General features: G+C 46.5%; 1 protein-coding gene across 6 annotated transcripts in view; it reads right to left on the reverse strand.

Annotated features, from left to right (window-relative positions):
• EFR3B (EFR3 homolog B) overlaps positions 1-24,890 on the reverse strand; it is a 130,331-nt gene that overhangs the window by 44,071 nt on the left and 61,370 nt on the right. For all 6 annotated transcript variants that reach the window (XM_081188517.1, XM_081188515.1, XM_081188513.1 and 3 more), the window contains exons 2-5: positions 19,811-19,887; positions 15,081-15,208; positions 7,112-7,262; positions 5,087-5,208 (exon numbers count right to left, since the gene is read on the reverse strand). In XM_081188517.1, coding sequence (XP_081044643.1) covers positions 5,087-5,208; positions 7,112-7,262; positions 15,081-15,187 — 380 coding nt within the window. In that variant the 5' untranslated portion in view covers positions 15,188-15,208; positions 19,811-19,887. The remainder of the gene's footprint in view (positions 1-5,086; positions 5,209-7,111; positions 7,263-15,080; positions 15,209-19,810; positions 19,888-24,890) is intronic.

The raw sequence follows: 24,890 nt of genomic DNA on the forward strand, positions 1-24,890 counted from the left end.
TACACATTGGGGATCCTTGGGATATATGTTTTGGTCTTGGTGGTTCCCCATTTCTGTCACTGGGGGAATTATATTGGGACTAATATTTATATGCTATCACAATAAGGTAATCTTTTGTGGAAGGAATGCATATGCTAGACATCAACATGATTTTATTATTAATCCTGATCCCTTGGGAAGGGGAAGGGTCCTTGAATCTGACCAAATTTGCTAAATATGGATTCCGCTATGACCACAATATGTGGGTAGGTTTAGCTGAAATGGTAGCCAATGTTGCAAATAGGACCAATTGCCTTGTTTGCTCTCTTGGGCCAGATGATTCAGAGGGAGGTATGCCCTTATTACCGATACCATTAGATGCCATTGGTATGGTAAGCGAAATACCACACCAAACAGAAGTACAGAATTTCCCCGGATGGAACTCAACTAAACCATTACGAGTTATACCTGTACAAGGGGAATTCTGTGTACATAAATCATCAGATGCAGCTGATTCTACCATGATAGGCTCTTCTCATTGTCACTATACTTGGGATAATATTAAGAATACCTGGGCACACGATATTACCTATCGAACTCGGAATGCCTTGCCCTGTGCACCTCCTTTTATTCATGCATGGAAAGTGGTATGGAACATAACTGTGACAGAAAAAGGCAATCTAACATACTGCACTGTGAACTCTATACCCCTTTTGATATTTCGCCTTATGCACTCCACATACCAAAACCCTCAGACCCGATGGTTGTGGTGGATATGTGGAGAATGGGCATACAAGAAACTCCCTTCCAAATGGAGTGGGACTTGTTTCCTGGGATGGGTATTACCACCAATGTGGATTATGCCCACTAGTTCAGCTAAGCGAACACGAAGAAACGCTGATATTTCTCATATAGCAGGAGGAAGTACCCAAAGTTGGAGCGGTACTGATGATTGGCCACCAGAGCGCATTATAGCCTATTATGATCCTGCCTCCTGGAATCCTGGTGAGCTCATACAAGGGGCACGGGATCCTATTTATAATCTAAACAGAATAATTCGATTGCAAGCAGTAGTGGAACTTGTAACCAATGCAACGGCCCGGAGTTTGAGACTTATTGCACAACAGTTGGATGAAAGTAGAGCCGCCATTTTGCAGCTGAAAATGGGAATGGATTATGTACTTGCCAAGCAGGGAGGCCTATGTGGAGTCTTGAACTTGACAGGGAATGCCTGTTGCTTTAACATTTCTGATAATGGTGAGGCAATCCGTGTGTTGGCCACAAAGATGGAGAATATAGCACATGTCCCAGTACAAACATGGGAAGGATGGGATATGGGATGGCTCACCAATTGGTTACCTAATGTCACAGGACTCAAAGGGATACTATTGTCTTGCTTGTTTTTCTTGACAGTAGTGGTAATGGTTTTATGTATGATGCCATGTATCATTTCATGTTTTAGAAGTACAATTAGCAAGATGGTTTCAAATGAAACTCTACCTCATATCATGGCCCTATACAGAGCTTTACTTCAGGAACATGATGAAGGTCAAGCTATCAAGGACACTTGGGACGAAGGTCCTTGAGCTTGAAAGGGGGGAATGAGGCATCAGGCATAAGCCTGCATTTTATTAATGTTTGATCAGGACTTGTATATTAAAGAGAGAGCCTAAAAGATTTTCAAAAGTTTCATGCCAGGCAAGAAGGCTAGCTGCTTAAGAAAACACTGGCAATGTTTTTCCTAGACAAAGGGGGCCCCCTTGATTGATAGCAGAAAACAATTCTCAAAGTCGTAAAAGCTGAAATTACAGACTGAGTAAGGCACTGACCCTACATGTTATAGAAGATAAAAAAGGCAGATATAAACATAATTAATAGTTGGTAAATAGAAAAATAATGCCAATGTGCCTCCCAGTAAAATGAGCCAGATCTTCTAAGGTTAAAAAGGCCAAGACCAAATGGAGAAGCATCTAGCTGGGAAGTCTTTTAAAGCTGTTTCTTTCTTAAACTGAGAGAGTTTCAATAAATGTTGGGAAGAGCTAATGGAAACAAAGCAGCTGGCTGAAGCAGCTGGCTGAAGGGGGGGGGAAATGTAAACTAAAGAGGTTTCTTCTGAAACTGTTTTAAACTGAGTTCCCTTTTTAAAAAAGGCCTTATTCTTTTTAAAAGGCTACCTATGTTATGTATTGTCTTAAATGTAATTATGCAAAGGATTTAACAAATGCTAGAAGAGTTGTATTTATCCTGGAATTAAGTCAGCCAGCAGCCTAGCCCCCTACCAGACGGCAAGACGCCATCAGAGCTGTCCTGATATATGGCTGTCAGACATTTGTTTGGAAACCTTCAAATGAAGGATATCTTTCAATGTTGATGTGAAACTCAAGATCCTTGACATATGTTTAAGATAAAAATTTAAGATTAACCATTTGTTTTAGAAGGCAATAGGGCAGGGAGGGCAAGAGGTGAGCTGGTAATTAAGATTCCTTGTTGAGACACATGTAAGATATATTACTACTTATTTGTCATTTATAGATGTAACAATATATAGCTCTTTGTGTTCCATATAAGGACAGGAGGATGTGGGTGTATCTTTTAGGATTGGATATAGCAATCAGCCAATAGGAAATTCAACCAGGCTGATTGGACAGAGGCAGCCACAGGAGGAGCAAAGGGGGCTGGATTAAGGGAATATAAGGGCTGGCCATAATGGCAGGAGGCCAGGCCAGAGCTTGGTAACCACATACCACTGTGCCTCTCATTTATTTGTCTGACAAATAAATAATTATTTTAATTTCTCTATTGCTGCGTTGAATATTTCATTCCAGCTAAGCGTTAACCACAAGCAGGGTGCTACAGTTCCTCTTGGATTTGGGGTCTGCACAGCGCCATGGCCTGTTTGCGCCCAATTAAATCCCCTTGGCAGTAGGTGTTGGTTCAGCTTAATACAGCGGCGGTAGAGCCTCCTGGGGGCAGGGGGATTTCCAGGGGGCGCTAAGAGATAAGGTTGCCTAAGAAACAAGAACTGAAATACCCCATAGGCTCTATTCTATTCCTAGCTGGAAGAAACATGGTTCCTGTTGGGCCGGAGCTTCTCCAAGATTTGGTGTTTTATACTAAGGACTATCAAAAAGACCGGCAGAGAGGAACTGAGAGAGAATTAAGAGCCTCGGACGTGAGATCTCCAGGCTGATAGTAGACTAAGACTGATGGATACTTGTGGGGGCTGAAGCCGGGAAAGGGGGGTGGAGTTTGGGAATCCAAAGGGTTCATAATTACAATTTATTTGGTTTTCATTTTGTTTGTTATTGGTGTGTAAAATGGGAAATTCGTGGAAGGGAACCTTGGTCGACCCTAGGAAAAAACGTTTTAAGAATAAGAATCGATGTATAAGTTCGAGGTTTAAGTTTGGAGAAGGTAAAATTGGATTTTTAAAATGAATTAAATTAAATGAAAATAAGGTTAGCAAAAATAAATCTAAGATAAACTATTAAGTTAAAGTTGAGAAATGATTAATAAGGATTTGCTGAGCTGATAATTAGAATTGGAATACAAGAAGGGGAGGTGTGAGGAGGTCTGAGAAATAAGTTAAAAGAAAATAAGCAATTGAAATTTTACGTGTTTTTAATTGTGTTTTAAGTTTGGAAGTAAGTGATAAGAAAATAAGGGATTGAAATTATACTTGTTTTTTGTTTGTGTTTTGTTTGTATTACTGTGTATTACTGTTCTTTTTATATAATTTTTGAAACCTCAATAAATATCTAAAAAAAAAAAGGGTTGCCTGTGTATATTATGCGCTCTACAAGCTTGTTTTCTCCTGAACTGGAGGGGAGAACTCAAGCCAATGGCTTCAAGTTACAAGGAAGGAGATTCCAATTAAAGATCAGAAAGAACTTTCTGACAGTGAGAGCTGTTTGACCGTGGATCAGTCTCCCTTGGGAGGTAGTGGACACTCCTTCCTTGGTGGTTTTTAAGCAGAGGTTGGCTGGCCATCTGCCATGGATGCTTTAGTTAAGATTCCTGCATTGCAGGGGGTTGGACTAGATGACCCTCAGGGTCCCTTCCAAAACTAAAATTCTTTGATCAACAGAGGTTTTTTATGTTCTAATTTGTGGGCTTCGCAAAAGTCATCTGGCTCTTCTTTGGTCGGTATGATAATTTGCTTGAGTCGCCCATCCCTATACAGTGGTACCTCGGGTTACAGACGCTTCAGGTTACAGACTCCGCTAACCCAGAAATAGTACCTCGGGTTAAGAACTTTGCTTCAGGATGAGAACAGAAATCGTGCTCCGGCAGTGCGGCAGCAGCAGGAGGCCCCATTAGCTAAAGTGGTGCTTCAGGTTAAGAACAGTTTCAGGTTAAGAACAGACCTCCGGAACAAATTAAGTACTTAACCCGAGGTACCACTGTAGAAGGAAGAAGCTGTTAGAATTCCTGCTCCATGGTTGCAGTCATGCGATTGTTGTCTTTCACATGACGGTATATATTTTGACTCCACAGAGTGGGAAGTGACGGAAACAGGATGTTTGTACAAGGAAGGAGATTCCAATTAAAGATCAGAAAGAACTTTCTGACAGTGAGAGCTGTTTGACAGTGGATCAGTCTCCCTTGGGAGGTAGTGGACACTCCTTCCTTGGTGGTTTTTAAACAGAGGTTGGCTGGCCATCTGTCATGGATGCTTTAGTTAAGATTCCTGCATTGAGGGGAGTTGGACTAGATGACTCTAACTCTACAAATTTCTGATTCGAGGACCTTGGAGACCAGGGTTCAAATTCAGACTAGGCCATTGAGGCTCACTAGGTAAGACCCTGACCGCCAGTTCTAGGGATAAAATGGGGAGTTGGTGAATCATGTGACCACCTTGAGCTCCTTGGAGGAAAAGGTGAGATAAAAATCATAGAATCATAGAATCATAGAGTTGGAATAGACCACAAGGGCCATCGAGTCCAACCCCCTGCCAAGCAGGAAACACCATCAGAGCACTCCTGACATATGGTTGTCAAGCCTCTGCTTAAAGACCTCCAAAGGAGGAGACTCCACCACACTCCTTGGCAGCAAATTCCACTGGAGTGGATGGATGGATGGATAGATAAATGCAGCTGGTACTCACTTTGTCCGGGTGTCCATGTCGTCGTGGCTGGAATGACACATTTCGCTGAAGCGAGAGACGAAGAAGTCGTAGCTCCTGTGATACGACGGGGTATCCTCCTCAATGTTTGCAAATTTCACAAACTGCAGGCGGGGAAACAGGGAGCAGGGTGGCAGAGAAAGAGGTGGGAGACATGAATTTAAAAAATGCAACGCTCTTGCCCAATTCTCACTCTGTAGGGAAATACGGACGATCTTCCTTTCCACACGGAGTCATAGAATCATAGAGTTGGAAGAGACCACAAGGGCCATCGAGTCCAACCCTCTGCCAAGCAGGAAACACCATCAGAGCACTCCTGACATATGGTTGTCAAGCCTCTGCTTAAAGACCTCCAAAGTAGGAGACTCCACCACACTCCTTGGCAGCAAATTCCACTGTCAAACAGCTCTTACTGTCAGTAAGTAATGTTGTCTGTGTGAGCTGGAGCAGCACATGGGCTCAATCCCCATATGAGATGAACCCACACTCTCATCTGTAACTACAAGCTAAAGCCTGCCTTCAGGATCATACTGTGAACTGAATGCAAGTAATCTTATTACTTTTAAAAGAAGACTCTTGTGTCACTATTTTTTAAAGAGGGAATTAAAGGGGAATTTAGCTTTGGTATTTAAAATTTTGTATGTTTTAAAGTTTAGTTGTGAAATTCATATCATTCATGTATTCATGTATTGTTTTAACACTTAATTGGGAGCCGCCCAGAGTGGCTGGGGAAACTCAGCCAGATGGGTGGGGTATAAATAAATTATTATTATTATTGTTATATCAACTTTCTCAGCCTCTGGACAGGCTCATCTAAAAGCAAGAATGCTTTTAGCAGGTGGATTTTAGCAGGAGTACATTGAAGGCACCTGCTTGATATCAACAGGCTTGAGTCTTACTCTCCAGAGAAGGAGAAAACAAGCTTGTTCCATCATCCATGGGACAGCCCTTGAGATATTTGAAGATGACTCTCATATCTCCTCTCTGTCTCCACTTTTTCAGGCTAAACGTATCCGACTCCTTCAACCGTTCCTCATCAGGCTTGGTTTCCAGACCTTTGATCATCTTGGCTGCCCTCCTCTGCCCACGTCCCAGCTTGTCGACATCCTCCTTAAATTGTGGCGCCCAGAACTGGACACAGTATTCCACCTTCCATGTGACAGCCTGCATTACAGTGGGTCAGGCTTGATGACCTTTGGGGGTCCCACCCAACTGCACAGTTCTAAGCGGTTTATAAATTTTACAAAATGAATAAAGTTTGGGTCCAGGGACTCTCTGCTTCACTTCTCAGCTGCTTAGGCACCCTGCCAAGCCATGTCTCTCGGAGGAGGGAATAATAATAATAATAATAATAATAATAATAATAATAATAATAATAAATTATTTATACCCCACCCTCCCCAGCCAAGACCGGACTCAGGGTGGCTAACACCAGGTATAAAAAACAATTGATTAAAATGCAACTTAAAAACAAGATTAAGTACAACATTAAAATGCAGACTCATTTCAGTAGAAACTCAAATCAAAAACTTTTTGGGGATGAAAACGTCAAATATTCACCAAGGCCAACTATCCAGACTGGTCCTACGTGGGCCAGAAAAAAGCCAGGGAAGTCCCCAAATAGGAGTTCCATCACAGAAGGAAAAGGAAAGAGGAGGAAGGGGATCAAGTTGATTCCAAGCCAAAGGCCAGGCGGAACAACTCTGTCTTACAGGCCCTGCGGAAAGAAATCAGATCCTGCAGGCAGTGGCGTAGCATGGGTTGTCAGCACCCGGGGCAAGGCAAGTAATTTGCGCCCCCTAACCCGTGGATTTGCGCCCCCTAACCCTAACCCCCAGATGTTGCGCCCGGTGCGGCCGGCCCCCCCTGCACCCCCCACGCTACGCCACTGCCTGCAGGGCCCTGGTCTCATGAGACAGAGCGTTCCACCAGGCCGGAGCCACCACTGAGAAGGCCCTGGCCAAGTCTGCTACCTGCACCTCTTCCTCAGAATCTCACAACGCTTACTGAGTTTGTGCCAAGGATCTGTAGGTCCGGCTTCTCTGACTCCAGCAGCTTGGCCACCATCTTTAGGAAGCTCTCCACGAAAAGATTGATGCTCTGGCAGTGACAGGCCATCAAGAGCTGGTCCAGGGCTTCCATCGCGATGCAGACATACCTGGAGTGGCAGGTGGAGAAAGAGAAAGCAAAACCACCTTTAGAATGACTCCATCCCTTACTGGGTTAGAAGGAGAACAAGGGAAGGTAACACTCAATGTCACCAAAGGGTACAAAGGAATGCAGGAAGCTGATTTTTATCCAGTCACAGGATCACAGAATTGTAGAGTCACCTAGTCCAACTTCCAAGAGACTGCAATCTACTCACACGATTAAAATCTGGCAGTGATCTACCCCTTTTTTGGGGGAGGGGTTCAGGTTAGAGTTGTTTTTTTAGGGAGGAAATATTCGTTAATTTAGCAGCTTAGGTCAAATAAATAAAAAAGGTGCTCACAAAGAGATTGCTAATGAGACAGTCAGCCTCGTTGCGAAAACTCCAACTTCCACTCTAGCGATCTAGAGGGCGGGGCAGGGGGAGGAGCTGGATGGAGAAGCCAGCAATCTACCATGATCTACCGAAACCTTCTGGGGATCGACCAGTTGATCCCAACTGACCTGTTGGACATCCCTGATCTAGTCCAACCCTCTGCAATGCAGGCTGTCACACAGAAGATGTTGAAGCGATGATTCTTCAACATCAACTTCGTTGGACTGATCATGTTCTGCAGATGCCTGATGATCGTCTTCCAAAGCAACTACTTTATTCCGAACTTAAAAATGGAAAGCATAATGCCACTGGTCAACAAACACTGGCCTGAGAGTGCTCCAGTTGGAGAACAGCCTTTACCAAAGGTGTCATGGGCTTTGAAGACACTCAAACTCAGGACGAAAGGGAGAAACATGCTAGGAGGTAGGCACGTTTGGCAAACCCTCACCGTGATCAACTCCCACCCAGAAACCAATGTCCCCACTGTGGAAGGATGTGTGGATCCAGAATTGGCCTCCGCAGTCACATACGGACTCATTGTTAAAACTGTGTTTATGGAAGACAATCTTACTGGGCTAAGAGGGATTGCCAAAGAAGAAGAAGAAGGGGAAGGAGGAGGAAGAAGATGATGTTGAAGAAGATGATGATGATGATGAAGAAGAAGAAGAAGAGGAAGAAGATGATGATGAAGAGGAAGAATAAGTTGATGAAGAAGAAGAGGAAGAAGATGATGAAGAAGAAGAAGAGGAGGAGGAGGAGGAGGAAGAAGAAGATGGTGATGATGATGATGATGATGAAGAAGAAGAACACCGGCTGTCACATGGAAGATGGAGCAAGCTTGCTTTCTGCTGCTTCAGAAGGGAAGAACAGAACCAATGTTCAAATGACAAGGAAGGAGATTCCAACTAAACCTTTGTTTGACAGGGGAATGGACTCCCTCAGAAGGTGGTGGGCTCTCCTTCGTGGGAGGCTGGGTGGTCACCTGCCAGGGATTCTTGAGCTGTGATTCCTGCATTGCAGGGGGCTGGACTGCATGATCCTTGGGGCTCCCTTTCAACGCTGCAATTCTATGATGCTATTACTCTGTTGTTAGAATTCTAAGGTCTCAAATATAAATTAGATGTTCATCAATGTACAAGGCAAACACATGTTGTTGTTATTTAGTCATTTAGCCGTGTCCGACTCTTCGTGACCCCCTGGACCAGAGCATGCCAGGCACTCCTGTCTTCCACTGCCTCCCACAGTTTGGTCAAACTCATGTTCGCAGCTTCGAGAACACTGTCCCACCATCTCGTCCTCTGTCGTCCCCTTCTCCTTGTGCCCTCCATCTTTCCCAAGATCAGGGTCTTTTCCAGGGAGTCTTCTCTTCTCATGAGGTGGCCAAAGTACTGGAGCCTCAGCTTCACGATCTGTCCTTCCAGTGAGCACTCAGGCAAACACATACATAAGTATATAAACCACATGTCTGAAATAGTACAGGGGGGCAATCCCAAAGGGATTTCAAATCTCCCAGTGACCTCAAATATTCCTCTGCAGGAAGGGAGGCAAATGGGGAAAGCCTTCCCATTGTCTTTTTGCTTGCAAATCCTGTCTTAAGGGCATCTTTGTGTATGAATAGGGTGAGCCTGTGACCTGGACTCTGGAACTAAAGTATTAACCATCACCAAAGAATGGCCAGGCTGTCCAGGTAATGCAATCAGTGACCATTATCAGGTATCCTGGCAGGTAGGATTTCTGTCGTAGACCGCCTCCTTCTGTGATGTATGTATGATGTTTTGGGGGGTGGTCTTGAGCTTACAGGGGGGGGGGGAGTTTTAAAAGTCTATATAAGGGCTTGCACACCATTGTTCTGGGTTCCTCCTCCTTTCCTGCGTGTGAGGAGAGCACTCTGTTGCAACAGATCAATAAAGATCAGGCTTACTAGCTGCTTTGCTTCTCAATATTCTCTGGTTGGCCTCTGTTATTTTCTCCTACCGATAGGGAACACACTTAAGGACTCTAGACGGGCTCCTGGATACCCCATAAGGGAAAAGGAGCAGTCCCCCCCCCCCCTTATAACAACTCCCTACATTCTTCTCTTGGTCCTAATCCAACAGCAGAACCCTTCTCAATCACTTTTCCTTTCTCCATCACAGATTTCTGGACTCAGAGCTGGCTGACGTGTCTTCTGAGCTCACCTGTTCCAGAATCTGAGCCCAGGATTTCCCCTGGGACCTGCCTGGGAGGTAAATATCAAAAGCAAGGTGTGGAGAAAGAGAGAGAATGAGGACATCCTGCTCCGTTAAAACACACACACACACACCAAATAAAAAATAAATCCGCTCAATAAGGCCACGGCAGACACAAGTTTTGCTCCCCAGGCACCGCAATTGACGTCAAGCAAAGACTTGAAGACGTCGTTGTCTCTCCAGGGTTCAGCCAGCCCAAAAGGCAAAAATAAATCACCTGTCAGTGGAAGACAAACAGGCCTGGACTGTTTGCAAAGGCAATGTTTTTGCAGTGGATATTTAAGCCCACTTATTCAATCATTTCAGAACTCGAGTCTCTCTCTTTGTCAGACATAGGCCCATCAAGCCTGGACTACCCAATTAGGGCTGTCATATTTCAAAAAGTGAAAATCCGGACACAAGTTGTTGAGGGTGGTTTTGTTTTTGTTTTTTTTGCAAAAAATAACAGTTTTTGAGCTATTTTTACAGCAATTCTCCAAAAATCAACGCTTCCGACAGGGGTTGAAATACATCCGGGTTTTGCAGGAAATTTTCAGCGATTTTCGGAAATTCCGCCCAGATGCAATTTCCGACAGACGGATCCCAGATATGTCTGGGAAATCCCAGGCGTATGACAGCCCTACAATAGTGAGGCTTCAGTTTCAAGACCTGTCCTGGGTCATATTTTGTTGCACAGGTGTAGAATCCCCTCCCCAGGTTTTGATATCTTCTGAGGTGGCCCTTCTCTCAGTCCTGCCCCCTGCCCAGGCACGTTTGCTGGGGATGTGGGAGAGGGCCTTTTCGGTGGCGGCTCCCAGGTAACTTTGGAACTCCCTGCCTAGAGAAACGATTATCTGTATTTTTTAAATAAATCATGTGTGTATGTGTTTAATTGTTTTTAATTATTGTTTTTCTTTCTATGTTTTCAGCTGTTCTTATTTCATCTGTAAGCCACTTTTAGTCCCTACCAGGGGGGAAATGTTATTTTTATTTTAGTTTATTTGTTAGATTTACATGCCTCACTTCATCCTTAAGATCGCTTCTGGCGAACCAGAGCAGTGCACGGAAACGCAGTTTACCTTCCTGATGGAGTGGTACCTATTTATCTACTTGCACTTTGACGTGCTTTTGAACTGCTAGGTTGGCAGGAGCAGGGACCGAGCAATGGGAGCTCACCCCGTCATGGGGATTCGAACCGCCGACCTTCTGATCGGCAAGTCCTAGGCTCTGTGGTTTAACCCACAGCACCACCCGCGTCCCAAAAAGATACGGGATAAAAACAAGTAAATAATTAAAAGCTAGGCTGTAAATAAATAATTATAATCAGGGCTTTTTTCCCCATCTGGAACTCATCAGAAATCAGTACTGGCACCTCTCAGGTGGGCGCCATTGCCAGAATAAGAGAACAAGGAAGGTGTTAATGGCGTTTCTTTTATAGAAAAATAGAAATACAGTCTTACTTTGGATCCTGAATGCCCTTGCACTCAGATGTTTTGGCTCCCAAAACTGTTCCGGTTCACGAATGTTCTTTTGGAACCCGAACGTCTGACTGGGCTTCTGATTGGCTGCAGGAGGTTCCTGCAGCCAATCAGAAGCCGCGCTTTGGTTTCCGAATGTTTTGGAAGTCGAATGGGCTTCCGGAACGGATTCCGTTCGACTTCCAAGGTACGACTGTAATAATATTCATAAAATAATAATAACTCAGTAGTAGGGCACATGTCTTGAATGCAGAAGGCTCCAGTTAGAGCTTCTGGTATTGACAGTTTACAGGATCAGGTAAATAAAGTGAAAGATCCTCCTATGTCCAAGAATGCCAGAGAATCACTGCCAGACGGAGCAGACTATATTGAGCTAGACAGCCAAGCGTTTTGATCTCAGATAAAGGAGTTTCACGAGTTCCGCTGAAATCCACCATTTCAACGGTGTGCGGAGATCAAAGCCGAGAGTCCCATTCTCTGGAGGGAATTAACCAGGGCCTCCAAGTCAACCCAACATCTGAAATTGGAGGAGGCGGCATGTGCCCTCCAGCACCCGCCACAGCCTTTGCTGCCGACATCAAACTCTCCTCCATCAAAGGCTCCATTGCGAGCAAAACCTCATTAGCCGTCCCTTGAACGCAGAACCTCAGACAATCCCTTTGAAGGGATTGTCATTTCTGATGAAAGCGGACGTCTTTGCAGCTTTGAAACGTCTCCCATTTTCCATGCTTCTGAGTGACGCTTCCGCGCCCCTCTTTCTCTCCAACATCTCCCCCCCCCAAAAAAAACCCCACTTTTTTTCTCCAGCAGATGAAAGCAAAACACAACAGGCAAACAGGAGCAGGAAGCGCAAAGAGACAGTTGTGCGTCCTGGTTGTGTCACCAAGACGGGGGGGAATAAACCAAAAACCCACCCCAGAAGTATTTGAAGGCCCTGTTTCATCTGGAGTCGACCCGACACCTCGGAATCAGAGCAGCAATTTATTATTGGCAACATCAACGCCCCCAGAAGACTCACAGCACCATCTCTCCGGCAAACACCACCTACTAAGTGGAGCAGCTGCTCCATCGAAGCGGAAAGGCAGGTGTGAGCAGAAAGAGGATGGATATAGAAATGACTCAGGCGGCTCACCAAAAATAGAATTTGAAAAATCAAGCGGAATGGTGGAATCTTCTGTTTCTTTAGAAAAGAGGCGGCAGAGGCAGAATTCTTTAGCGCCAAAGAGATATTTATAATCTTATGCACAGAGGGGAGAAAAGGGACAGGGAAAAGCTTTGGTCCTTTTCTCGTGACGCTAGGAATTGCGGAGAAACGGATGGGGGAAAGCTTTACGGCGTCTCTCAAAATGCTAAATTTGTGGACCTCATTTGAAAATTCAGGGCAAGTAAAAGACAGGAAGCCATCTATGGCTCTGCTCTGCTTCCACTTTTAACATGCTGTGTGTGGGGCTCCTCTTTTCTCTAAGCTAAAAGTCCTGAAAGCTCCATCCTTTCTTTGATTGTTTTGGCAGCTCTGTTATGTGGGATGTGATACATAGGTAGCAGTCAAGTACAACATTCCTTGTTTTCCTAGAGAAGACATGCGGGGGAAACTTCCTCTTTCCTCCTGGCCTGGAGCATCCTTCCTCTTGCATGTGACCTTACCTGTTCAGGTAACAAAAGAGCAGGGCACACAGCACATTTTCTTCTTTTCGACTCTTCTCCATCTTCGGCGTGTGAACTGCAGTGACTGCTAGTCTGCAGTCACTGGGATTATCAGATCCAAATGTATATATTTCGTAACTAAGTCTGCCTTCAGGGATCCAACTGTGAACTGATGATGTGAGCAAACTTCTTTTATATACTTTACACAAGATTGTGGCGTGTTTCTTCTTTTAAAAGGGATATAAAGGGGACTTTATAGGGACGTGGGGGGCACTGTGGGTTAAACCACAGAGCCTAGGACTTGCCGATCAGAAGGTCGGCAGTTCGAATCCCCGCGATGGGGTGAGCTCCCATTGCTCGGTCCCTGCTCCTGCCAACCTAGCAGTTCGAAAGCACGTCAAAGTGCAAGTAGATAAATAGGTACCGCTCTGGCGGGAAGCTAAACGGCGTTTCCGTGTGCTGCTCTGGTTCGCCAGAAGTCGCTTAATCATGCTGGACACAAGACCCGGAAGCTGTACGCCGGCTCCCTCGGCCAATAAACCCAGATGAGCGCCGCAATCCCAGAGTAGGTCACGACTGGACCTAATGGCCAGGGGTTCCTTTACCTAAAGGGGACTTACCTGGAACCTAATAGTGAGAGGCTTACACGAGCCTGCAACCAGCTACCTGCTGGGTGTTTAAAAAGGGGGATGTAAAACTCTGCTAAGTTTTACTTGCGCAAGTTAGGAAGGATATTAATAAACAATATATCCTCTCCTGCCTCCCTGAACATTCTCACATGTTATGAACCTTTCCCAAGTCTGCAGTGTCTTTTTTGAGGAGAGGCACCCAGAACTAGCCTTCCAACCTCTGCTTAGGAACCACCAAGGAAGGAAAATCCACCACCTTCCCAGGTAGTCTGCAGAACGGCTCCGAAACAGATTGGGTTCCCAGCGTCTGATGTTGAAACAATGGCTTGGCTCCTAAGAAGCCACTGTCACCAGATCCAAGTCAGAAGCGACGAGCAAGCGTTCATTGGATGTGCAAAAAAATCTGATAAGGAAGGGGAATGAGGCAGGAGTTTTTTCCATATAGAAAGTTACATTTGTTTCTCAACAGGTATATACCAATTCAACAGAACTAGTGAGTTCACCCAAACATCGATGATTATAACCCAAATTGCATATAATTGTGTTTTAAAGCTTCGTCGTATCCAATTCTATCCTCTCTCATGTGTTTCTTGATATATTGTCCAACTTTCTTACACTTCAAGACCTGTTGTCCATGGAGGTGCAGGTCAATTCTGTGTCCAGGGCAGCTGTCTACCTGCCTGCAGACTGTCTCACCAGAGTGGTGCATGCTTTAGTTATCTCCTGCTTGGACTACTGCCATGCGCTCTATGTGGGGCTACCTTTGAAGGGACCTGGAAACTGCAACTAATCCAGAATGCGGCAGCTAGACTGGTGACTGGGAGCGGCCGCCGAGACCACATAACACCGGTCTTGAAAGACCTACATTGGCTCCCAGTACGTTTCCAAGCACATTTCAAAGTGTTGGTGCTGACCTTTAAAGCCCTAAACGGCCTTGGTCCAGTATATCTGAAGGAGAGTCTCAATCCCAATCTTTCAGCCCGGACAATGAGGTCCAGATCCAAGGGCCTTCTGGCGGTTCCCTCTTTGTGAAAAGCAAAGCCACAGGGAACCAGGCAGAGGGCCTTCTTGGTAGTGGCGCCCGCCCTGTGGAACACCCTCCCACCAGATGTCAAAGAGATACAGTAAACAACTACCTGACATTTAGAAGAAATCTGAATTCAGGGAATTCAGGGGAAGTTTTTAATGTGTGACATTTTAATGTATTTTTAATCTTTGTTGGAAGCTGCCCAGAGTGGCTGGGGAAACCCAGCCAGATGGAGGGGTAAAAATAATAAATTATTATTATTATTATTATTATTATTATTATTATTATTATTATTATTATTATTATTCTGCACCTGGGCAACAACTTTTCATATAGGCTAGAAAGGGTTCCCAGTTTTAAAAGCTTTTCTCATCCCACTGCAGGGCTGTAGAATCATGGAACTGTGGGGTTGGAAGGGCCCCCCCAGGTCATCCAGCCCAACCCGCTGCCACACAGGTCTCCCTTACCCGTATCGGTGCCTGCTCACATCTCGGATCAGCTTTTCTGACAGGTAAGCGCCGATGCGGTCGAGCTTCTCGGGAGCAGAAAGGGCATAGAATGTCAGCTTCTCCATGTTGGTTTTCACCAGCCCATCCTGGGGAAAAAAGGGAACATGTGTCAGGACTCGAGTCTGCACGGCCGTCTTGAGGGATGTCGGACAAGGACCTCTGCTCAAAGGATGTACAGTGGTGCCTCGCAAGACGAAAAGCATCTGTTCTGTGATTCTCTTCGTCTAGCGGTTTTTTCGTCTTGCGAAGCAAGCCCATTGACGGATTAGCGGATTAGCCCTATTAGCGGCTTTTAGCGGCTTTTTTGCTGATCGGATCAGCTGATAAGCGGCTTAGTGGCTTAGAAAAAGGGGCGGGGAGGAAAAAAAACCAGCAGGAACTCGCAAGACATTGTCGTCTTGCGAAGCAAGCCCATAGGAGATTCGTTTTGCGAAGCACCTCCAAAACGGAAAACTCTTTCGTCTAGCGAGTTTTCCGTCTTGCGAGGCATTCGTCTTGCGGGGCACCACTGTATCTAGGGAGGAACCGAGGAGCCATTGGCTGTTCACGTGGTACAGCCTAGCCCCTATAAAAATTCTCCGCTTCAGACCTTTTGTAAGTTTGGGGGCAAACTTTGATAGGTGGAACTGGCACCATTACCCATGCCTCATAATCCCACATTTGTAAGAACTTGATCTCTTAGTGCAGCAGCACTTAACCTTTGGAACTCCCTACCTATTGAGATCAGGCAGGTGCCTCTATGGTACTCTTCTGCTACTAAAACATTATAGTTTAGAGAAGCCTCCCCAGGGGCAAAAAGCAGATCATGTTGTTGTTTTTTTGAAAGAGGGAAGGGGGTGTTGAAACAAAGCCGCTGATTGTTTGCCGATGAGGAAAGAGAGATAAGAGATGCTAGAGACAAAGGAGACTGCCTGGGATGGGGAGGTAAAGACAGCAAACTTGCAAAGGGGGGGAAACAGGAAGGCTAAAGCAATGAGGAGAGAAATTAGAAGAAAAGGAGGAGCAAAAAACTGCTCCAGCTAAGGAAAAGACACTAAGGCAAACAAGAGGGAAGGGGGTGTTGAAAGGAAACAGAAAAGAGATAAGGGATGCTAGCGGAGGCTGCCTGGGAGGGGGGAGGTAATGGATCCTCAGGATTTTTGCATTGGGTCACCCCAAATTCACCATCAGATCACATGTCTGTGGCTACAGCATGAACCACAAAAATCATACATCCATTGTTTCGTTCAGAATATTTTTTTTCTTGTTTTCATCCTCTAAAAACTAGGTGCGTCTTATGGTCAGGTGCGTCTTGTGGAGAGAAAAATATGGTACATTGAACTGTAATTATAGTACATTCTTAATATGCGGTCAGTAGTTCATTGTTTGATTAAATCTATACTGGCCCCCAAAGTGACAGAAGTCTGGAGGGAGAACCAATGGGAACCAAATGGGGGGGGGGGTGAGTTTGTATAAAAATGCACACCTTTGTGAAAATAATGTACATAAATGCATTACTTTAGAGGAAATTGTTGACTTTTCCCCCTCCCCCCAAAAACTCCTACCCCACAAAGTTTGGACACGATGAGCTGAACTGAAGATTAGAAAAATAACAAAAATGAGGAAAACGAGAATTGACAGATTCCTCTATCCTCCTACCTTTTGCAGTCACGTATCCTTCACTCTTAAAAAAACAGGCTGCATCCCCCATTCCCGGAAAACATAACCCTTAATTTGGCAGCACTTTCGGATCTCTACCTCCTGTGCTTTGCCTTTCAGTTCGGAAGTAAATCAGGAAGAAAGTTTCAGGGAGATGGGGGGAGGGAAGAGAAGACATATGGAAGGAGGTGTGAAAACAGCTCTCCCCATTTGGCAATGAGCTGCCTGTTAGAATTCCTGCTCTGTGATTGCAGTCATGGGACTTTTGTCTTTCCCATGACATGATATTTTTTGACTCCACAGAGTGGGAAGTGACGGAGACAGGATGTTTGTGTTACTGTGTTCCGTGAAGTGGGACTATTGTCCTTTGTTCTTTTTCTCTTTGCTGTCTGATGCTAGAGAGAGAGAGAGAGAGACCCTTGTTGCAGTGCTCCATGTGTGTTTATATGTAAATAAAGTAGATTAGCCAAAATGCTGAGTTTCTGAGGTCTGGCACGCAAACTGTGAACACTCTGCGGATCTCTAAGTGTGCCGATGTCTGTTGGCGTCGGTCGCTGTGATGTTCAGGCAGAAGAAAGCTTTTGAAGCTCCCGAAAAATTGACCAGGAGGGAGGGAACATGCCAGTCGGGCATATGTCTCTGCCAGGGTCCTACTCGAGTGTAAGACGAGCTCCTGACAGAAGGAGCAGGGTATGTTTAGCCTGGGAAAGAGTAGACACAGGAGATAGGATAGCCATCTCCAAGAATCTCAAGGGTTGTCACATGAAAGAGCAAACAAGCTTATTTTCTCCTGCTCCGGAAGGTAGGACTCGAACCCATGGTTTCAAGTATCAAGAAAGGAGATTCCGACTAAACATTCAGAAAAACTTCCTGACAACTGTTTGACAGTGGAATGGTCTCCCTTGGGAGGTGGTGGACTCTCCTTCCTTGGAGGCTTTTAAGCAGAGGCTGGATGGCCGTCTGACAGGGATGCTTTGGCTGGGATTCCTGCACTGCAGCGGGTTGGGCTGGATGACCTTTGGGGATCCCTTCCAACTCTACAATTCTACGATTCTATCATTAGCAATGTCCCCAGTCTGGAAGTCTAAATAGCCGCTATAGACATGCCAGTCAGGCATGTGTCTCTGCCAGAGTCCTACTCGAGTGTAGGCTGAACTCCTACTTATCCTGTTTTAAGCTTCTACACCAGGAAGGTGACTGTGGCTTGTTTTTCATTTTATGATAGATAGATAGATAGATAGATAGATAGATTGTGTGACTTCAGAAATGGATAACAGCCCCCCATCCAAACAATGACTACAATCAGTGCAGGTAAGAATTTTTTTATTATTATTATTTTTATCATCTACAATACTGTCTTATTTATTTTATAGTACAGAGCATTGATTATTGCTTTCATTTTATGGATCAATGGTCTTGTTAGATAGTAAAATTCATGTTAAATTGCTGTTTTAGGGATTGTTTTTAAGAGTCTGGAACGGATTAATCCGTTTTGCATTACTTTCAATGAGAAAGCGTGCCTTGGTTTTGGAACGCTTTGGCTTTGGAACGGACTTCCAGAACGGATTAAGTTTGAGAACCAAGGTACCACTGTAACTTGAAGCCATGGGTTCGAGTCCTACCCTCCAGAGCATCGGAAAGCAAGCTTGCTCCTTCTTTCATGCGACAGCCCATGAGATATTGGAAGATGGCTCTCCTCTCTCCTCTCAGTCTCCTCTTTCCCAGGCTAAAACATATCCAACTCCTTCAACCATTCCTCATCAGGCTTGCATCACCAGCTCCCTCAAGTGTTCCTTGTAAGGAATGGTTTACAGACCCTTTGACTGGCTTTGGTTGGGGGAACACAATGATTTCTGCTTTAGGGAACAACCCTTAATCACTCATCATCAGAGGCAAGTCCCCGATGAACCCTATGAGGTTTACTTCCATGGGACAAACTAAACGCAACATCAATCAGTTAGTTTGCCCTTAAGCTCCAATTGTTTCTTGTGGGTCCCAGCTTCGGACCCGCATTGCAGGGGGTTGGACTTGATGTCCTTTGGAGTCCCTTCCAACTTTACGATTCTATGATTCTGTGACCGCAGTAGGGGGCAAAAGGATAAAGTCCTCTTCAATGCTACCCCAGGGCTCTGTTCTGGATTGTACTCTCCCCTTACCCGCTCCACACAGGCAACGACTGCTACCAGAATCCTCCCCTCATGGGGAAGCGATGAGATTTGTGGGATGTGAAACACAAGAGCAGTCAAGTACAACATTCTTAGAGTGAACATGCTTACACATGGGGAGGAAAGTTTGTCCAGCCAGCAGGTCAACTTCCTGTTTCCTTCTGGGCTGGGACAGACTTCCTCTGAATGTGAGTAGAGGTGGGCGCGGCCTCACCTGTGCAGGTAACGACAAAAGCACAGGGTAGGGGCAGCCATCTCTCTCTCTCTTCTCTTCCTTCGAAGAAGCAACATCCACTAAGCTAAAGATGCTCTCTTGGCTCCCAGCCAAGAGAGGACAAAGGGACTGTCTCCTTATGAGATAGTTTCCAGGTGTATGTTACTTTTCTAAGCTAAGTCTGCCTTCTGGGATCGGATTGTGAACAGAATGATATGTGAGTAAACCTTTTTATACTTTTGTAGAAGACTGTGCCGTGCCTTATCTTTTATGAAGGAAGTTATTGTAGAGGCTTTAGCGAGCCTGAGCAAACGCATCCGCTGCGAGTTTTAAAAGGGGAATGTTACTCTGCTAAATTGTGAACTTGTTAACACAAGTTGGAAAGGCTATAATCAAGCAATATATCCTCTCCTGCATCCCTGAACATTCCTATAAGATTTGCATCACTTGTGGTCCAGCCCAGGAAATTTGCACTGGTCAGGCTGCCCTTTGCAGTATTGATCTTGACCTAAAGAATTTGGATGCTCTGTGCAGAATCCGCATTCCTGGGAGGGCAAGGAGGGAAGGATGTCAACACACACACACACACACACACACACACACACACACACACAGCACAACAACTCTGAGCTTATCCACAGAGAATGCGCTGAGTAGAGGAGCATGTTTACCTCTGGGTCCTCGGGGAAAATGTTGTCAACAAGCCTCTTGTAACGGGGGCGCAAAGCTCCACAACAGCCGCAGACACCTGGAAGAGAAGAGGAGAGCATGAGGACATCAGAAAGAGCCTCCTGTTCTCACAGCGGCCAACCAGGTGCCAGTGGGGAACCAGCAAGCAGGATTCGAATACAAGAGCCCTCTTTCCCCTCTGCAGTTCCCAGCAACTGGTCTCCAGAAGCGTTGCGGCTTCAAATTGTGGAATAAGATCATAGCCATCCATAGCCCTCTACTCCTCCATTAATTTCTCCATCATTTAATGCCATCTAGGTTGATGGGACGCGGGTGGCGCTGTGGGTTAAACCACTGAACCTAGGGCTTGCCGATCAGAAGGTTGGCAGTTCGAATCCCCGCGACGGGGTGAGCTCCCGTTGCTCGGTCCCTGCTCCTGCCAACCTAGCAGTTCGAAAGCACGTCAAAGTGCAAGTAGATAAATAGGTACCTCTCCGTCGGGAAGGTAAACGGCGTTTCCATGCGCTGCTTTGGTTCGCCAGAAGCGGCTTAGTCATGCTGGCCACATGACCCGGAAGCTGTATGCCGGCTCCCTCAGACCTAATGGTCAGGGGTCCCTTTACCCTTTACCTTAGGTTGATAGCCTGAGACCTTCGGGTATAGGGCGGTATAGAAATAGAATAAATAATAATAAAATAAATAAATAATGTCCATCTCTGCTTATTGTGGGAGGGAGTTCCACAGTTTAACTACATGTTTCAAGAAGGACTTTATTTCGACTCCTGCTTGTGGGTTTCCCCAAAGTGCCACCTGGCGGGCTGCTGGGGGAACAGGATGCTAGAGTAAATGGGCTACTTGCCCAATCCGTTCTTTAAGTCCCAGGCTGGGCTGAGGTGGGGAGCAGAGGAGGAAAAGATTTCAGGGACAGAGAAATGCGAGCCTCGCTCCAGGCAAGGCAGCACAAATGCTCTTTGCGTGGCAAGTCCCCTCCCCCATGTGAAATGAAGACACTGGACACAGTATTTAAGGTTAATGGGCATAGAAGGCCACAACTTTATTGATTACAGAATCGGAAGGTATTGGCCTTAGGCATTGGCTCCTATCGACTACCCGGCATGGGGACCGGGAAGGGTTGTCCACAAGCCGTGGGAGTCCTGTTGAAGTACGCCAACTAGGATCCCAATGGGTATCACCGCTCTGGGGCGTGCCGGAGGCCCTTACCTCCCTAGGTTTCGGACAAGGCAACGCCCCCCGGAGTCCTCTACTGGACTACCCTTTTCTTTTTGGGGAAGGTGATGGCGTTTCCTTCCCCCCTTTATTTGCATACCAATTGACCCCTGCCAATGCCTAACCGCCAACACCGATTAAGTTGTGACGTTTGCTACGAGGTAGGCGAAAAAACCAAAAGGCTCGAAGTGTGCCGACTTGGAAAAATTCCTACCAGGCCCCTTGCGGCGACCAACCGAAGTCCATAGCAAGGTCAAAGCTACCTAAAACCTAAGGGGTGGGTGGGATGGGAAAAAACCGCACAGCTGGTAAGGGGCAAAGAGGGCGGTCCCCAGGCGTGCCTAGTCTTAAATAGGCTAGACCACGCCTCCCCCATCCGCCGATTGGCGGGCCGGGTCGCCGACACGCCCGGGGATTCCCTAATCTCGCGGGGGCAATGGCCAGCCCCCGCGTGGGATGTGGGAGGGATTACTGCCCGCAACCCCCTCTCCTCCCAGGTCGGAAATGGCTTTATCGGTTGGAGGCCATGACTCACAGGAGTGAAAAACGGCCCGGCAACCTTTCAGGAGCGAGAAGGCAAGGAAAGGGATGGTGCCTTCATCGCTCAGAAGTAGACTAGATGTAGCCCTAGGAAAAGAGGCCGGAAGGAGTAGTTTGACAGCGGCAGAGAGAGTCCTTTGCTTTTTCTTTGCTGCGGTGTGTGTCACGACCTTGTGCAGGAAAGCCCTGAGCTACCCAAGGTAAAGTTTTGCTTGCCATACTGTGCCACCCCACCCTATCTCGGTCGCACTCTGTGCCACGCGCTCCATCCCATTCAGTCCGGCTTGCTCAGCCAGGGAGATGCAGAGCTCCCCAAATCATGGCCGAAACCCGCAGGTGGGGAGAGAAAACTGGAGCCTGAGCTGGTCTCCGTTCTCTCAAATAAGCAGCTCCACAGCCAGTGGTGTAGCGTGGGTTGCCAGCGACCGGGTCAAGGCACAAAAGAAGGGGCATCACCTGCGGCTGCCTGCTCCCTGGGAGATGCTCAAGCCGTGTGTTCTGCTTGTTGCTGGGCCAGGAAAGGAAGCCACCTCCCTCCCAGTCTTGACACACCTTCAGAACCTCTGTAGCCTAGTGGAGTATCGTGGGTTGCGCTCTTAAGAATTTTGTGCCTGGGGCAATCGCCCCTGCAACCCCCTACCAGCGCTACGCCACTGTCCACAGCCACTCCTCGAAGCACGCAAACTTCAGCCCGGGGGGGGGGATTTTTTCATCAACGAGGGCCGCATTCTTTTCCGGGTGACCTTGCAGGGGCCACGTGTCAGTGCTGGGCGGGGCCAGGGGGCAAAAGTGGGCGGAGCAACACACACTAAATTCGCCATTGCAAAGCAAGGTAGCTTCTGCTCTCTCTCTCTCTCACTCACACACAAACACACACACACACACACATCTTCCATGCAGGTGAGCAAAAGGCCTTGTCCAAGTTCAAGGGCAAATTCCAGTCGGGCAAAGACATTCAAGGAGGATGAAGATCAGGGCATGGCTTGGTTAGAGTTCCAGGGGCCAGGCAGAGAAGCCTAGAGGGCCACACGTGGTCCCAACCCCGAGGTTTCCCACACCTGCAAAATTTAGCCTTTCCCTCCTATTCCTCCAGTGCAACATCCCAGGAAACAAGGAGGGCCAGGTTAAGCTATGTACCGGAAGGGGCAATAATAATTTAATAATGATAATTTTATTATTTACAACCTGCCCATCTGGCTGGGACTCCCCAGCCACTCTGGGCAGCTTACAGAGTATTTAAATCCCCAAAGCACCCCTCTTTTCAACCGTGTAATTCAGGGGTGGCTAGCCTGTGCCCCTCCAGACATTTGTTGGGCTGCTATTCCATCAGCCCCTGTTGGCACAGCTAAGACCAGGGTCTGATGGGAGTTGTAGTCCCAGCAAAGCCTGGAGGACCACAGATGGTCTCCAGGCTCTGATCTAATTCCCTCTGCCCTTCAGGTCACGGACTAATATAGCACAGAGTGGGCTTAAGTCCGTTGAAATGGGTGGTTTTAAGAAGGAAGAAATGGATGCAGTGAGAGATTTTACTTTCTTGGGCTCCATGATCACTGCAGGTGGGGACAGCAGTCACGAAATTAAAAGACACCTGCTTCTTGGGAGAAAAGCGATGACAAAGCTAGACAGCGTCTTAAAAAGCAGAGACATCACCTTGCCAACAAAGGTCCATATAGTTCAAGCTATAGTTTTCCCAGTAGTGATGTATGGAAGTGAGAGCTGGACCATAAAGAAGGCTGGTCGCCAAAGAATGGATGCTTTTGAATTCTGGTGCTGGAGGAGACTCTTGAGAGGCCCATGGACTGCAAGAAGATCAAACGTATCCATTCTGGAGGAAATCAGCCCTGAGTGCTCACTGGAAGGACAGATCCTGAAGCTGAGGCTCCAAGACTTTGGCCACTTCATGAAAAGAGAAGAATCCCTGGGAAAGACCCTGATGTTGGGAAAGATGGAGGGCACAAGAAGAAGGGGACGACAGAGGACGAGATGGTGGGACAGTGTTCTCGAAGTCACCAGCATGAGTTTGACCAAACTGCGGGAGGCAGTGGAAGACAGAAGTGCCTGGCGTGCTCTGGTCCAGGGGGTCAGGAAGAGGTGGACATGACTAAACGACTAAACAACAACAACAAGTAGGTTTGAGTCCTCTGCATTGAATTGCAGCCTCTGCAATTGCTGTTGCCTGGTTCAATATTTTCCCCCTCCCATGATTGATCGGCGCAATTACTCTAAACTTCTCCCCCTCGCCTCTGGCTCCTTCCTCAAAGTGAGCAATTGATTCTTCTCCTTCAACACAAAGTGCCTTGCACCTAACCTCCTAATGAATTCTCCATTCCTATCCGCAACGAATCTTGCCTCTCATGATCTCTTAAAGCCGCCTCATTATCGCAGATGCCAGACTAATGTTAAGTTGATCCCATTTCTAATGTGAAAAGATGATGAGCTCGCTTGCAGGGCTCCAGAAATTCAGATCTGAATGCACTGAGCTGGGATAGCTCAGTTGGTAGACCATGAGATTCTTAATCTCAGGGACGTGGGTCTGAGCCCCACGCAGGGGGTCAGACTAGACAACCCTTGGGGTCCCTTCCAACTCTCCAATTCAGATCTACTTGCTCAGAACAAATCCCATTGATTCAGCCGGAATCACTCCCAGATGCGTCTGCACAAAGATTATTATTATTATTACTACTCAAGGCAGCTTATGCAGATTAAAACCACCCAGACAGAACACAAAGAGCTAAACAACATACAGAAGATGGTCGTTAAAAAGCAATCAAGCTCTAATGGAATTAAAGCAATACAAAAACCAAATCTGTTAAAATGCAGAGTTCCCCTTCTGTAGGGAGGGATCCCTGCCAGTCTTTCCTGGGGGCCTAGGCTTCTCCTCAGCAGGCTGCTGTTCTGGGACGTCCCTGAGTTTCTAGGGGGCCAGATCCACCACGGAAGAGGAGTTACCTGGCAGAAGGTTGACATGGTGCCAATATGGACTCTCCTCCACTGGAGATTTTAAAGCAGAGTTTGGATGGCCCTCTGTCAGGGATTCTTTAGTTGAGATTCCTGCATTGCAGTGGGTTGGGCTGGATGACCCTCGGGTGTCCCTTGCAACTCTATGGTTCTACAAATATGATTGGGCAAAAAGGAGAGGGGGGGAGAGAGAGAGAGCTTCACACAGCAGCCCAGAGAGATTCTCCTGCGAGATCTTGCCAGCCCCCTCACATATTCGCACCTCCAGACACTTCAACACTGTGATAGGAATTTTGAGGTCTTAGATATATGTTAAATGTTCATAAGTGTACCAACCAAGCACGTACATAGATCAGC

This window comes from Podarcis bocagei (assembly GCF_964188305.1).
Source record: "Podarcis bocagei genome assembly, chromosome: 3".
Classification (NCBI taxonomy): Eukaryota; Metazoa; Chordata; class Lepidosauria; order Squamata; family Lacertidae; genus Podarcis; species Podarcis bocagei.